Source organism: Vombatus ursinus, unplaced genomic scaffold (genome assembly GCF_900497805.2).
Source record: "Vombatus ursinus unplaced genomic scaffold, bare-nosed wombat genome assembly UNPS02000749.1, whole genome shotgun sequence".
NCBI lineage: Eukaryota > Metazoa > Chordata > Mammalia > Diprotodontia > Vombatidae > Vombatus > Vombatus ursinus.
Genome location: NW_020940527.1, coordinates 883679 through 899293, shown reverse-complemented (window position 1 = coordinate 899293; position 15615 = coordinate 883679). Strand labels below are relative to the sequence as shown.

The window sequence follows — 15615 nt, the reverse complement described above, 5'->3', positions numbered from 1 at the left end:
TTCTCAACCAGGCCAGGCTGGTCATTTATCCACCTGTTTAAGCATATCAGCTGTCTCCATCCTCAGTGGTTGTGTGGCTTTGTTGAATTCCTGAGGGAATGCCCTGTCTTGGTATTTTGGGCATCAGGCAAAATTTCAGTCATCTGTTGCTTCTTTCCCACAGTGGATGTCGATGTAGAAGACTATTACCCAGCCTTCCTGGATATGGTACGGAGCCTGTTGGACGGCAACATAGACTCGTCACAGTACGAGGACTCCCTGAGAGAGATGTTCACTATCCATGCCTATATTGCCTTTACCATGGACAAATTGATTCAGAGTATTGTCAGACAGGTGAGAAAAGGATGGTCACTCCTTGATGAAGGCTGGAGATGAAGGAGAGTTTTTCGCACAGAGCTCTTGAACAGATAGAGCAGAAAAAGTTGTAACTAGTAATCAAGGAAAGAAGTTTCCTTTTTTAAAAAAGCCTCGGCAGCTTTTTGGTGGTCTGGGGTGGTGACTATTAATTTTTTTGTTTGTTTTCTCATATTATTAGTAAGATCTGTGTTTTATTTTTTTTTTTTAGAATTATATGGTTTGCTTATTGACCCTTTTCTTTTGACCAAGGCTCTGGGGTTTTCTGCTTCATTGTTTTGTAGTCCACATTGAAAGAAATAGGATTGACCTTGGTCATTCAAATGTCCTGTAACAATTCCAGCCCCTCCTCACCCCATGACCTGTTTTTACTAGCAGGCTGGGAGGGTGAGCTGGTGTGGTGAGGCAGACCCCATGGGTATAAAGCTCCCTTTTCTCTCAAGATCCATTCAGTTCCATCTTTTTGCATTTTAGTACTTGAAATTTATTTTAAAAGGAAAAAATATATTATAACAGATTTTTGCTTTTCATGCTTTTCCTCCATATCTCTTCTCATAGTGATTCCCTTTGTTTCCATATGTCATGGTGGGTGATTATGTTTTACTTTCACTCCTTTAATTGTTATTTACCCAGAGCCCTGTGGGTTTTAACTGGATGCTTTATAAATTAGTTATTTACAACAGTAATAATAATAATAAGGGTACAATGAACAGCTTACCCAGAAAACTCTGCTTTGCCCGGAGCTCTGAATTCTCTAGAGGGATGCAATCCATTGACTCTATTTCTTGAATCATGGCCTTTAATATTGCAGGAAACTGTAATCCACGTGTTTTGCAACTAGATGGGGTGAAAATGTTACTATTGTATCTGTTGTTTCCATTAGCTCATCCAAGTTATTTGTTATTGTTACTAAAGGCCCTTGAATTCAACTTGGAGCAGTTAACGTATATATGCATCTCTCATTGTGTCTACCTTAGATAAAACAAATGTATGGTTTTTTCAAAATCACTCTTGATTGTGACATTTGGAAAACAGTTGTCAGCACAACTAATTTTACTTTTTGTGCTTAAGAAATGATTGGACCTTTGATGACTGTGATGCTGGAGTCCTTCTAGGTATTAATAATGATTATAATAGATTGCTGCCTGTGTTATCAGAGTATAGTGGAAAGAGCAGGGATTTGAAGCCTTACTCTCGTCCACTTGTTATCTCTGTGATTTTAGACAAGGTGCTTTGCCTCTTGGGGCCTCAGTATCTTTATCTCTAAAATAAGGAGATATGAACTAGGTTTCTAGAGTTCCTTCCAGCACTTTTGGTTGTAATTGGGAAATCCATGTGGTCTGGAAAGAATGCTGGACAGGGCAATTAAAACCCTGCCTGGGTTTTAATTCTATCTCTGTCCGCAGGTGACCTTGTAAGGTTTCATCATAAATAAAATGAGGTAATTAGTTAGATTTGACTTAGAATAAATTCCCTTCTGTTCTAAAATTCTGTTCTGTGATTTATTGGAATTAATGCTTCCAGGTCAGTTACAAAGTAATTTAAAAGTAACTCAGTTTTTTTGATATATTGATTGATTTTGCTGATTTATTTTCTCTTCCTCTTATAAAAATTGTTAGAAGGCAAACTGACTCTCTGGGACGGGGAAGTGAAGCTGAGGGAAATGTAGGCAATGTAAAAACAGAAGATACGTGATATGGGCAGTTGTTTAAGCTGCTTGTGGCTGATTTTTAAATGTGTGAGCAGTCCATTCATTAAGTGTGAAATCCATAAGCTAAAAGCTTAAATCATTAGGGAAGTTTGCAGTGTATATTTATTTGATCCTCTCAGCTTCCCTGTGAGGTAGGTATAGCAGAAGTATTATTTCTTATTAAATATGGCAACCTGTGCCTTGGTGATTTGATGACACAGGTGATGTCCAGAAGGATTTGAATGCAGGCCTTCCCTGATTCCCAATTTGGCCCTTCACCTCTTTGTCCATTTTGCAACCTTGTACTTGTTTTCTTGATACTGTTTCTATGAAAATGAGAGCAAGTATCACCCAGCAGACTCATAGCACTGAATTTTATTTTTAAAAATTTGATAGTATTTTATTTTGTTTCCAATTACATATAAAGATAGTTTTCAGCATTCATTTTTGTAAAATTTTTGAGTGCCAAATTTTTTCTCCCTCTCTGCCTCCTCAAGACAGCAATCTGATACATATACAATACATGTTATACATGTGCAATCATGTTAAACATATTTCTTCGTTAGTCTTGTTGCGGAAGAAGAATCAGAACGAAAAGGAAAAACCACAAGAAAGAAAAAAAGTGAAACTAGTACGCTTTGATCTGCATTTAGACTCCATAGTTCTTTCTCTGGATGTGGTTTGCGTTTTCCAACGTGAGTCTTTTGGAATTATCTTGGATCATTGTATTGCTGAGAAGAGCTAAGTCTATCATAGTTAATCATTGTACAATGTTGGTATTGCTGTGTGCAGTGTTCTTCTGGTTCTGCTCACTTCACTCAGCATCGGTTCATCTAAGTCTTTCCAGGTTTTTCTGAAATCTGCCATAGCACTAAATTTTAAATAGATTTAGTATTTTCTCTTTTTCCCCAAATTCTTTTCGTCCTTCAATGGAGGATGTTCCTTCTCCTGTTCCCTCCAGCCACTGAAGGGAGGATTCATCTTTCCTTTCATTCTGTAGTGCCATTTCCAGTCTTCCCTCAGCTACCTGTTTTGATGCCACATCCTCTCTACATAGCACCATCTACCTTGTCATTGACTTACATCTAAGATAGTTACCAAGCCAGAATTTGAGAGTTGCAGTGTTGAATCATGACAGGATCCAAAATCTTATGCATGGAACTCTTGCCTTCAATCACAGTTTCCTTACCTTTCACCTTTCTAATTATCTAAAGTCTCCCCCATCTACTTGTTGCCATCGTAATGATCTCCTGCTCCATTAGTTCCTTCTGGCTTCATTTTTCAGTTGCCTCACTCCCTAGCATAGATATCAGAATTGGCTGTTTTCAGCAGTGCCTTCTGATTCCTAGAGTCATTTGTTCTCCTGACCCTCTGGTGCCTTGCCATACCCATTACTAATTGTGGGTTACTCTAAATGCCTGCTCCTGGGATGGTAAAATCTGCTACAGAAAATAATGAAACTGTTTGAATCTGTGGTATATCCATTCACTCTGTCACTGCTGTTCTGGAATTATTTATTTCAGTGTGACTTTTTCCCCACAGTGGTGGTTACATTGAACATACTCACCAACCTATAAATTCTAGTCCTTCATTCATAGCAAACAGTCTCGTCTCCTACTTTACATGAATCAGTTGAAGCCTTCTATTCCATGCTTCCTTTCATTCTGTCTCGAAGTATTTGTCACTTCATCATTCTTTTCAAATAATCCCACTGTTTTTCTTTTCTCATTCCCATTTATATCCTTTCCTTTCCCAGGGCTCCACCTTTGTGCTTGTTTGAACCTTCATCTTTCTTGGACTTTAGCTCTTATATCCTTTTCCTTTCTATCTTTCATCTCTCTTTGTCTACTGGATGTTTTCTGTTTTCATGTTTGAGAATCCTTGACCTTGAAAACCTTCCCTGGACCTTACTTTCTTTTTCCTTCCTTCCTTCCTTTTACTCCTTATTCTGTTTTGCCACCCATTCATTAATGCCTTTTGCTCGCTGATTCCTGTCCGAACTGCTCAACAGAAGATTTCGGCTTTCATCACTAAACAAAAACAATGGCTAAGAAGGAAACTGTACTTTTCCGTCAAGGAACTTTTGTGCTACTGTTTTGTATTTATATATTCAAGGAATATACCAAGGCTAGTTTAATAAATATCAGTAGAGTGTAGGAGCTCTATATGATGGCCCTTATAAAAAGTGATGACTTTAAAAAAAAAAAGGAGACTGGATTCATATAATAGAAATGCATCTTGTAGCAAGAAAGGTTTACAAGGAAAGAATTTCAGATGGCTGCTTATCTCCAGGTTTTGGTCTCTTGTTTTGGTCAGTCTACACCTTGAGTGTTTGACTTGGGATCATGTACTTTTGAGATCATTTAGTCCAACAGTGTCAATTTGAAGGTCGGGAAATGGAAAACCGTCCCAGAAGGTGAATAAGTTACACACTCAAGATGATAGGATCTTTGAGCCTTAGAACTAGTGCTGGAGAGGGGCCTCAGAGGGCATCTAGCCCAGCCCAGACATTTTACAGATGAGGAAACAGGCCCAGGATTAAAGACAAACAAGCAGCAGAGGCAGAATTTGAATCTATGAAGTCTGGCTCACTGCAGAATCCAGTTCAAGTCTTTTAACTCTAAACTCAGTGCTCCCACTATTCCATACTCCTGCTTATGTGTTCTAAGGCTACTCCGCCCCTGGGAAACACTTAGAGTAAATACCGGCGCCCACCAGACTGGCATCAGACTGAAGAAGACACTGAGCTGGAACAGGTGTTTCTGTGGGGTATCTGGGGACCCTGGTCTTTCAGTCCTGGGTTCTCCAAATTTCTCTTCAAATTCCACCTTTTAGTATTCCCAATGACTTCTTTTCCTGAGCACACAAATAATGATATCAAAAGTCCTTGATTATTTTAGAGAAACAGTCTTTTGGAGATCCTTAACTGCCTTTTAACTTGCTGGTTAGGTCCAGACTTGAAGAATGTACCTTTCTCTACCACTCATGTTAGTTGGAGATGACTGATGGTTTCTGACTCTCTCCTAGAATTCAGGCTTTATTTTGTTATGAATTAATAAGTATTCTTTAAAATATTTTTTATTCTTGTTTTCATATTTTTATAAAAGTCTGAGTTGTCATAATTATTGCCACCATAAGAAAAATAGTGTTTTCTACCAATAGGAAAGCTTCCCGAGTATCAGACTGTTGTAAAGTAATAAAATTATCACAGATGAATGTTGCTTTGTGCTTTTAGCTCATTTTCTGCTTTCACTTTCCCCTATTGTCTGAATTTTTCACTCAGGGAGTTTTAATTTCAAAAATATAAATACTTAAAGAAGTGGGAGGTAGAATATAAATATAGTTAACAATATTCCATAAGATTCTAATTTCCAGAATCGACAAAGGCAGGATTTATTTAATGAGGCAGTCATGAAATTCCAACAGTTAATCATTATCTAAATGTCTTTTGTGGTTGTCCTTAAATGAATGCAGAGTTACTTGATACTAAAATACTTTGTAAGTGTTCTACTCCATTGAGTTCGTCAGTTAGCCTGTCTTTTCTAAGCATGAACAGTAATGCTGAGACACTTCAAGGTTTGGCTTGGCTTCATCTTTTTTCCTTTCACAATAACAATGTAGTTCTTATAGAATTAATTATGTTTTATTTTCTTTGCTTTTGCTTTTTCCCTAAAGAAGCAAATTTCTGAATTCCTCAGATAGAATGAACAAGAAGAGGTTGAATAAATAATGTGAGAGGAGTAGAGCTGTTGACTTAGTATGTATATATGGTCCATGTTCTGAGATTCTCTTTCATTATATTTTTTCCATTTGCACCTTCCTAGCTCCAGCATATTGTGAGTGATGAGATTTGTGTACAAGTGACTGACCTCTACTTATCAGAAAACGGCAACAGTGCCACGGGTGGCACCCTAAATACACAGACCTCTCGAACCCTCATGGAATCTACATATCAGCGTAAAGCAGAGCAGCTCATGTCAGATGAGAACTGCTTTAAGGTGAGAGCTCTTCAGAGGCTTAGCATTCCCAGGACCGTGGCTAGAGAAACCCAATTGGAAGACTTACTTGACCCTCTTAGGCCTATTTGATTCACTTGAATGATTTACCCCAAATTGCGAATATAGTAATACTAACCTTTTCATTTGTACAGTGCATAACAGTTTTAGAAGGTTTTACACAGATCTTATTTGATTCTCACTTTTTCCAATCTTGATTGCCCAGCACTGTGTTACCATTTGCCTGATTTGATATCCTAGTCCTGGGAACTATCTTTAAAGGTCATCTCTGGTTCAGTCCAAGCCTTAATATGGGACTGTATCAGAGAAACCTCAGGCTAAAAGGATTTGTCCCTAATGATTTATGTGGATGGGAATCTTTCTCAGTCAGTGGTCTTAGGCATGTCTTGAAGTAATAAGACAGGTTTTGTTTTGATCTAGATATATCCTCAGGCATGGGATCAGAATCTTCTGCAACAGTCCTTCTGAGTGAGAGTACATTTTCACTAGAAGGGTTGTAAAAGGACATGTCTACATGTTGTTAAACACTATATTTGCTTTTCAGCATGCAAAGCTCTCTGACTTGTTCTGGCCTATATGTTGACCATTTGGTTTTAGAAACTTTGAGGTGGGGCAGTCCCTTTCTGACTCACTGGGTGATTAACTTCTGTCAGCAGCTTCATGCCAATCAGTGAGGTGATTGTGCTTCAACAGATGATTAGGTTCGTCTTGTTACTTCAGCAAAGGCTTTGCTGTTACATTCTTAGACATTCTTAGAGATAAGAAAAATAGCTGGTAGTAAACTTGGAGCTGGACCCTTGAGCTTGACCAGTGAGATGCTACTCTGTATTTTAAACATTCTTCATTATATCTTGCCATTAGCTGTCAAAGTTTTTCAGTACTTTTTTCTGTGACAGTCTCTCTCTCTCTCTCTCTCTCTCTCTCTCTCTCTCTCTCTCTCTCTCTCTCTCTCTCTCTCTCTCTCTCTCTCTGTCTCTCACTCAGTGTCTCATCACCTGGCTTATAAGTAACTTTTGAACTCCAACACTCTTCCTTTCTCTGTCACAGGTCACTTCACCTTTTGGAATAGTCTATCGCTTAATTTTCTGTTCCTCTCCCTTGTAGCTCATGTTCATTCAGAGCCGAGGCCAAGTTCAGCTGACAATCGAGCTTCTCGACACAGAGGAAGAAAACTCGGATGACCCTGTAGAGGCAGAGGTAGGACTCCCTCACCTAGAGGTCCTAGGTCAGACCTCTTGTCTTCCTATAGAAGTCAGTGTGCATCATGTTCTTCCACTGAAGCTACCACATCCTTACTCAGGACTGCCACATGTCACCCTGGGTTGTCCCTTGGGGGCCTGTTCTGTCCTGTGGCATGACCCCTGTCCCTTCCTCAGCCACCATAGCTTTCACCCTTTGTGAGAGCCCAGCATCATGAGCTTGTAACATTGAGCCATCATAAGGTACAGGTCACTCCCATCAGACTCTCACTAAAGGGCAAGATTCCTCACAAGATCCTTTGAGCTCTGTTATGTGGAAGCCCCGAGGCCTCTCCTGAGCTTTTTTTACTTATGTCAACCCAGGATCCTGCCTTAACTCAAACAGAGGGTAAACTGGGGGAAAAGTGCCATAACTAAGCACACAGTGCTGGTTGATTAACTTAACATACTGGAGAAGTCATAGCTTTTACTGTCTTTGAATTTGCCTTTGAATTTATCCAGTGGCCAGCCACAGATCATTTATAAAGCACTTACTCTGTGTTAGACCTTGTTGGGCCTGGGGATGCAAACCAAAGGAAATTGTCCTACTCTCAAATAGCCTGTATTCTATAGGGCAGACACTGTGAACAGGTCGAGGTACAGACCTCCAAAAATAATAATAAGGGGTCTGGAAAAGCCTTCAAGTTGTTGCCTCAGCATTCTTGAAGGAAACAAGGGATTCTGAGGGGCTCAGAAGTGAGGTAGCAGGACATTCCAGGTAGGTAAGGGTTGGGAAAGCTAAACAGAAGAACTCAACAACAACCACAACTGCTACTATTTTTAGCCCTTTAGGGTTTGCGAAGCACTTTATACATGTCATTTCACTTGATTCCCCACAACTCTATGAGGTAGCTACCATAGTGACTGCCGTTTTACAGCTGAGAAAACCAAGGCTGAGGGAGGTTAAATGATTTGCCAAGTCGCACAGCTAATAGGCAGCTGAGGCAGGATTCTAACTCAGGCCCTCCTGCTTCCAAGGCCAATACTGTATCCTGTACTGTCTGGCTGCATCATCCTAGAGGCAGTAGGGAGCCACTGGAATTTGTTGGGTAGGGAAGTGCTGTGGTTGGCACTGCACTTTAGGAAAAATCACTTTGGTGGCTGGGAGAAGGATAGATTGGAGAGGGGAAAGCCTGGAGAAAGGGAGATTAATTAGGACCTAGGCTACTGAGATACAGTCCAAAGGAAAAGAGAGGAGGCCTGAACTAGGGTGGTGGTTGGATATGTAGAAACAAAGCATTCCTTCCTCTCAAAGAACTAAATTCTCCTGGGGGAATACCACAGCGAAACAGACCAGTATGTACTTAATGACTTGAAAGACAGCAACCATTCATCAGGAGGACCAAGACCTGCTTCCAGTGTAGGAATGCCACTCCTGCTGTCTGAGGCCTTCCCCATATCTTTGGCCTGAATGAGGCACACACTGGGTTTGCCATGTGGATTTCCACACTTCATTATGTTATTTGTGTCATTCTTTTTCATGGATATGGGTACTGGATTGGTAGTCAGAGGCCCTGGGCATGAATCCAAGTGCCCTTTTATTTACTGTCTCTGTGAGCCTGGGCTTAGCCTTTTTCAATGTATTTATCTATAAAATAAAAGGGGTGGACCAGATTATTTACAAAATCCTATCCACTATGACCTTACTAACTAAAGGTCAAGCTCCTTGAAGGCATGAACATGTCATACACATCTTTAATCACCCCCAAGGAATATACATGATTAAATGAAGTGATTCTTCTAATAGTTATTCTCATATCACGTTATGCCTTCATCAGTAATGGATCCTCCCCTCCCCACTTAATTTCATAATGTGAGAAGAGACAATATTTTCTGTCACAACTAATTATGAGCATTTTTTGTTGTGTGTAGGCATTCAATTAAAATTTTGAGTTATACAGATTTTGGACTTTTCTAGAATGTTTATGAAGTTATGGCAATTAAATTTGAATGGTGACAACCTTTATAAAAAAATTTCTTTCTTTCATATGCCACTTATAGCGATGGTCGGACTATGTCGAGCGCTATGTAAACTCAGATACTACCTCCCCAGAACTCAGAGAACATCTGGCCCAGAAGCCAGTATTTCTGCCAAGGTGAGTGAAACATGCTGTGTCTGGTAAAGAACATGAAATTATATTTGATCAGAGTAGAGTAGATGTCTTTCAGGTTGTTGTTGTGGTTGTGGTTTGTCCTTCATTCTCAAAGAGGACCATGACATCAAGAACATGATGCCATGACTTGCAAGTGAATTGGATTTAAGTGAGGGAGGGCTGTGCAGAGTCACCAGTCTCACTATCTTCTCCAAAGCCTTCTGTGTCCAGTGGCCAGATATAGATCAGGCTGCAGTGGGAGACCTTGGCCTTTTTAAGTTAAGGTCTTTCCAAGTTCTCACTTTGACTGAGGCAACACTGATTCAGTGATTAGGGCTATTTAAAAAGTGAGCCAAGGGATGGCTCCTTTAATTAAAAAAAAATTAAATTGGGAGGGGAAGACCTTCAGGGTTGTTTGTAGCCTAAAATGAAACAATTACTATTTATATTCACTCTGACCCGTCAGGGCCCCAAAAAGTTACCATTAAGTGGTGCTTGGGCAGGGACCTATTGTCGACCAATCAAAGAGAGCCTGAGTGAACTGGGTTTAAGACATGGTTTTTAAGAAAGAAATCTAGCCAGTAATAAACCCCAAGATACCTAGGTAGGTTTCAGCCATCAAAATTTACCTTCCTTTGGGCAGAGCACCCTCAGGTAAGGGCATGAATACCCTATGTGGGGAGAGGAGAGATGTCATTCAGTAATGTTAAATAACTCCCTTGTCTTTTCATTTATTCTTTTAATTAATCTACTTTTTTGACATTTTCTTATTATTAAAGTTTGTACTGCTTTTACCCAAGGAACTCACCATCTCCCAGCAGGGAGATGAGCAATTCAGGGATTTCACAAGCACGGTAGTTTTCAGGAAGGCCTGCTTTTTATAGCTAATCAGAGGCATTTATATCTGATGCTTCATTTGAGGATCCAAACAGCTGTTTCAAAACAGGGAAATGGGAGGTAGGGGAGCAAGAAAATCATTGCTGTCTTGCCCAAATATGGAAGTGAAGCCCTGAGACATCTACATCCTTAGTATTGAGCACAGAGCCTCAAAGGAGGCATTTCTCCTGCGTTTGGGCTTCCTGACTTTTCTATCATTAGGGACCTTTGGTGTTTGGCATTGGGCAGGCTGTCCTCAGGCTGGTGGCCCTGTGCCCAGGTAGCCTCTCCAAATCTGTTTCCAGGACAAGAGCTAATCCTAGCAGGGATTCTTTGGTTTGCAGGAATCTAAGGCGGATCCGCAAATGTCAGCGTGGTCGGGAACAACAAGAGAAGGAAGGCAAAGATGGAAACAGCAAGAAGAGTATGGAAAACGTGGAGAGCTTGGATAAGTTGGAGTGTCGATTCAAACTGAATTCTTACAAGATGGTGTACGTGATCAAATCAGAAGACTACATGTACCGGAGAACAGCTCTGCTGCGTGCTCAGCAGGTGAGAGCCAAGGACTCAGCAACTTAGGTGGCATCCTCCCCTCCCCTCCCCTCCCCTCCTCTCCTTTCCTGGGCGGGGCTGCTAGTCAGCAGAATCCTGAAGGTGGGTTCCCAGCTTCCTGGTCTGAGGAAAGGCACCCACGTTCTTCCCCAAGCTCCCTCATTCTTAATCTCCTTCCTCTTCAAAGACAGGAGTGGGGTGATACTAGATGGGGAGAAGATTCAGAGACAAGGGAGTGTGTCTAATAGAGGAGGAATCGATTGGTATACTTACTGTGACCCTCTTACAAATCACTTCCTCTTTTCAGTCTTCAGTTCCCTTATTTGTATGGTCAAGGGGTTGAATCAAATGAGTCCGAATTTCTTTCAGCCCTAAGAGTTTGAATCTGAGTCTGTGAATTGGGAAGCTATTTATCAGATTGAGCATTTATTTAGTCATTGTTGTAGCCAATACCCCATTGAGCAATAATGACAAATGGAGACATTGCGAGGCACCTTGGAAAGTAAAATACTTGGTTGAATAGTTAGTGAAAGTCCTTACTCCAGTTGACCTGAGCTGTGTCCAGAACTCTGGTCAGCATTTTCTGGTCTGATCTTGGATGCGAGGTTTTTTTTGTGGTGGTGTTGTTTTGTTTTTTTGGGGGGTGAGGCAGTCGGGGTTAAGTGACTTGCCCAGAGTCACACAGCTAGTAAGTGTCATGTGTCTGAGGCCGAACTTGAACTCAGGTCCTCCTGACTTCAAGGCTGGAGCTCTATCTACTGCACCACCTAGCTGCCCTTTGGATGTGAGGTTTTTCAAAAGAGAAGATCAACTTAATATTTACAAAGGTTTGGGTGCTAAACTCATCTTTTACTTTCTTCGCAGTCCCATGAACGAGTTAGTAAGCGGCTGCACCAGAGGTTCCAGGCCTGGGTGGACAAATGGACCAAGGAACATGTAACCCGTGAGATGGCAGCTGAGACCAACAAGTGGCTGATGGGGGAGGGGCTGGAGGGCTTGGTGCCCTGCACTACCACCTGTGACACAGAGACCCTGCACTTTGTGAGCATTAACAAGTACCGAGTCAAATACGGCACGATATTCAAGACACCGTAACTCCCGCGAATGGATGTGTGGCGTGTGTGTCCCCGCGCATCAAGGATTCAAGCACGATGCCTTTCAGACCTCACTGTGTCTCTGCAACATGGCCACCTGACTAGTGTGCAGCTGGTACAGCCTCTCCCCAGTGGGCTAAAATTTGGGAATATGGATCCTTTTTAAACCTAAGTTGAGACTCCTATTTCCCAGGGGTCTGGGACTCCAGGGTGTGCCCTAGAAAGGGAGGGAGGGTCCCTGCTGAGGATCATGCAGGCATGGACAAGTGGTTTTGCTCGCCCACCCCAGCGGTGCTGAGCCTTCATTCCCCATGGCCTGGGCATTGAATGAGCAAACCGGACACTGTATGTTATGTGCGCGACTGGATGGGGTGCATTTGGGAAGATTGATAGGAAAGGACTTTTAAGTTCAGAGACATTCTAAAACCATGAAGGCCCCTCTCTCCCCCCCCAAAAAACAGATGTCATTTTGTTTGGGTCATTCATGTCCATCCAGATCACCCACAGGGTAATTGGACCCTGTAGTTTGGCTTTGGGAGCATCTTGTGGATTTGTTTCTTGATGATTGCCCTGCCTCTCATGCCTTCCTCTCTTGTCTTCTGGTCCCCGAGCTCCTGACTCACCAAGGTCAAATCAGTTGGTCCTTTTTAGCTCCAGTGGAACTGTTTTGTACCTGCTTGTTTACTAGTCTAGCCTAGTGCCATCCACCAGCTTTTCTCACACACACTCTTGCACACAGAGGAAGTTTTAACGTGATTTCCCCCCCTTCTTTTTTTTGTAAATAATGTACATACTGTCAATTTTTTTTTATTAAAGGAAATATGCTTTGATGTGCTAGCATAACTGTTCTAGCTTCTTGTGTACCACAGTACCGGGTGGCTTCAGATTTAGTCTTACAAACAGATGTACAAGACATTTATTACACTTTTTACCAAAGGGAGTTACCATTGTAGTGCTTTTGTGTGAAACTTTTCTCCCCTTCCTCCTTCCCCTTTTTTTGTAATAAATAAAGCTTGCTTCTTATATGAGAAAAACATTCTCAACCCCTGGTCCTGCTAGAAAGACACTGTTTAACACAGTTTTGTCAAATGCTACCAGTTCATTGGCTTAAGTCCCAAAGAGGGAAAGGTGATTTTTGCTTTAAATGGTCCAGAATGGGACATACAACAAAGCAGCTCAAGCAGCCTATCTCCAGTGTAAAGTTTCTCTCTTACCTTTTTAAAATTTAGGATGGAACTTTATTCTTTTGGTTAACTGTTGCCTCTGCTTTGTCGTCCAGTTTAAAAAAAACAAAACAGCGCTTGGGAGGAAGTTGTCAAGCTATGCCATTTGGTTGTGTTCATTTATTTTTTCCTTCTCAGTATTGGGGAGTGGGGAGAGAGGGTGAACATCTTAAGTACCAAACCAGTATTTCAAAGAACTTTCTTGAGTATGCGTGTTTGTGCCCACAAGTATATGAGAGTGAGTGTGTGTGTGTGTGTGTGTGTGTGTGTGTAGGTGAGGAGTGCTTGTATATAAATGGGGCCAGGGAGTTAGAGAAATTTTGTGATATAATTCATTAGCAAAAATCAACTAACGGAATATATATTTTTTTAATTATAGAAGTTTAAACCTGTAATACTGGCAGGTGAGTGATTGGGATTTTTGAAGTTGATCAGCCTGGACTTCTGAGCCAAGTTCCACACAAACACTATAGCACCTGGCCAGGGTGCTTTAGTATTTGTGTGACTCACCATCCTGGCCCTGGAGCTTAACAATCCTCTAAGAAGCAAACAGTCGGCTGTGGGGCTGGTGGGCAGTTAAGAATAGGAGACAGGCCTCTTTGTGCACGAGACTTTTCTGTTTTTATTTTATTTAAAATATCTTTTGTCTTAAAAATGTGGGCGAGGGGTGCAGGTGGAAAGATGAAGCAGATCCACAGTGTGGAAGAAACAACCTTTCCCTAAATGCCTCGTCTGGTGGAAAGGTTTGAGAAAGGGACCTGGATTCTATGGTTGGGGGTGAACTGGAGGACCTCCTGCAAAGAGAAGAGAAGGGTGGTCCAGGGAGGGGGAAAGTGGTGGTGCAGACGATCATCAGGAACGGCTTGGAATAAGGCCCTACATCTACTCAGGAAGGCTGCTTTGGGGATGTGGCATCCCCCACACCTCTGATTTTTTTTTTATAAGAACATTTTATTTTTAAATATGTAGATAAGCATAAGGAGGCCTTGTGCAAGCAGGGGTGGGTAATACACTTGACTTTTTCATTCCTCCTGATGTCTGACATTGGAGCTCCAAGCTCTGTTCCCAGCTTGTAAGATAGCAATATTTTCTTTTTATTTTAAATCGCTTTTTGTATTCTGTATTGTGACTTTGGCCACCTTTCCATGTGGTTTCTATAAAAAAAATGTTGTAAACTTGACTGTAGTGCAGTATTTCCATTAAAATATCAGGGCTAAGTGTGGTGTATACATATATTTTTTTTCTTCCGGTTCCCCAGTAGGGAAAAAAACCTGCTGAGGTTACCTTCATTTCAATTCAAGTGAAGATGAAGTTGGAGGTTTGGATGGAAAAGCTTGCCCTTGATTGGCCATTTCCATTCCCAGACATCCTTATTAATTCGTCTGGTTAGGGAAACATAATTGTGCATGTAATATGTATCTAATGTTACATTTGGATTATTCCTTAGAATTTCAAACTCTTGTTTTCTGGTCTTGGTTAGGAGTTGCGTGTGCGCACGTATGCACACACAAAATATACTTCTAGAAATCAAAGAATGAGTCCAGTTTGTTGAAGAGAAATGCACCCTCCTGCTCCCCATTCACACGCGGAGGGGTGAGGACCAAGAGATCAGCTTTATTTAAAATAGCGTTGTTTCAGCAAATCAAGGAAGAAGAGATTACATTTTTCTGATGACAAACCTGCATTACTTAAAAATGCATGATTTTCATGAGTATGTTGAAGCAAAGAAGGGTCTTCTTGAGTTTTGATGTTTAAAAAAATGATCACCTAGTGGCCAGCTTTCTGAACTGATGCCACTTGGTCTGCCAGTAGCTTGGACCATATTCACAGTCCATTTTGGAAGGACTTGCCAGAGGTTGCACTCGGTTAGCAACAAAGAAAACCAGGATCAGTTCCGTGCCTTGGGGGTGTTAACAAAACACTTTCCTAAAATGGAGAAAAGATTTGTTGGACAAAGAATGAAAACTGGATATACCAGGTATAGTATGTTTGGGAAATAACGGGAAATTGTGAGGTGTGCTGCAAACTTAAGTGGACTATTATTCAGGCCCATCTGCAGATCATATATTTAGCATTACGTCATCTGTTTTGAGCTGTTTCTTTCATAACACCATCCATACATAGATAATACACTATAATGTAGACAAGATGTTGCTTCTGAGCTAGACTCCTATTGGATACCATACACTTGTTATAGGTGCTGTTGTGCATTTAACCTTGGTGGAGAGGTATTCTCATCTTGAAGTGTAGCCACAAGCTACTTTGACCTGGGACAGACTGAAACCTGTCAAAGCCAAGGTGGAAGGATTGAGCACTGAGGGGCTGCCTGGCTAGTGTTCAGGAAACATGAGAGAAAAGGTGGTTTGGTTGGAACATGACGGTCATTGCTGTCAGTACCTAGCATAAGAACTTAGATTTGAGATTTAGAATTAAAAGTGTGGGGAGCTGGAAAGGACCTTAAATATCTTCTTCTCCTTTT

At 41.2% G+C, this 15615-nt stretch overlaps 1 protein-coding gene across 1 annotated transcript in view; it reads left to right on the top strand.

Moving 5' to 3' along the window:
* SIN3A (SIN3 transcription regulator family member A) overlaps nucleotides 1-14316 on the top strand; it is a 50210-nt gene extending 35894 nt beyond the window's left edge. The window contains exons 16-21 of the mRNA XM_027858323.1: nucleotides 164-333; nucleotides 5869-6042; nucleotides 7165-7257; nucleotides 9300-9394; nucleotides 10612-10819; nucleotides 11684-14316. Of these exons, the coding sequence (XP_027714124.1) occupies nucleotides 164-333; nucleotides 5869-6042; nucleotides 7165-7257; nucleotides 9300-9394; nucleotides 10612-10819; nucleotides 11684-11914 (971 nt within the window). The 3' untranslated portion in view covers nucleotides 11915-14316. The remainder of the gene's footprint in view (nucleotides 1-163; nucleotides 334-5868; nucleotides 6043-7164; nucleotides 7258-9299; nucleotides 9395-10611; nucleotides 10820-11683) is intronic.
* Nucleotides 14317-15615: the final 1299 nt, after the last annotated feature.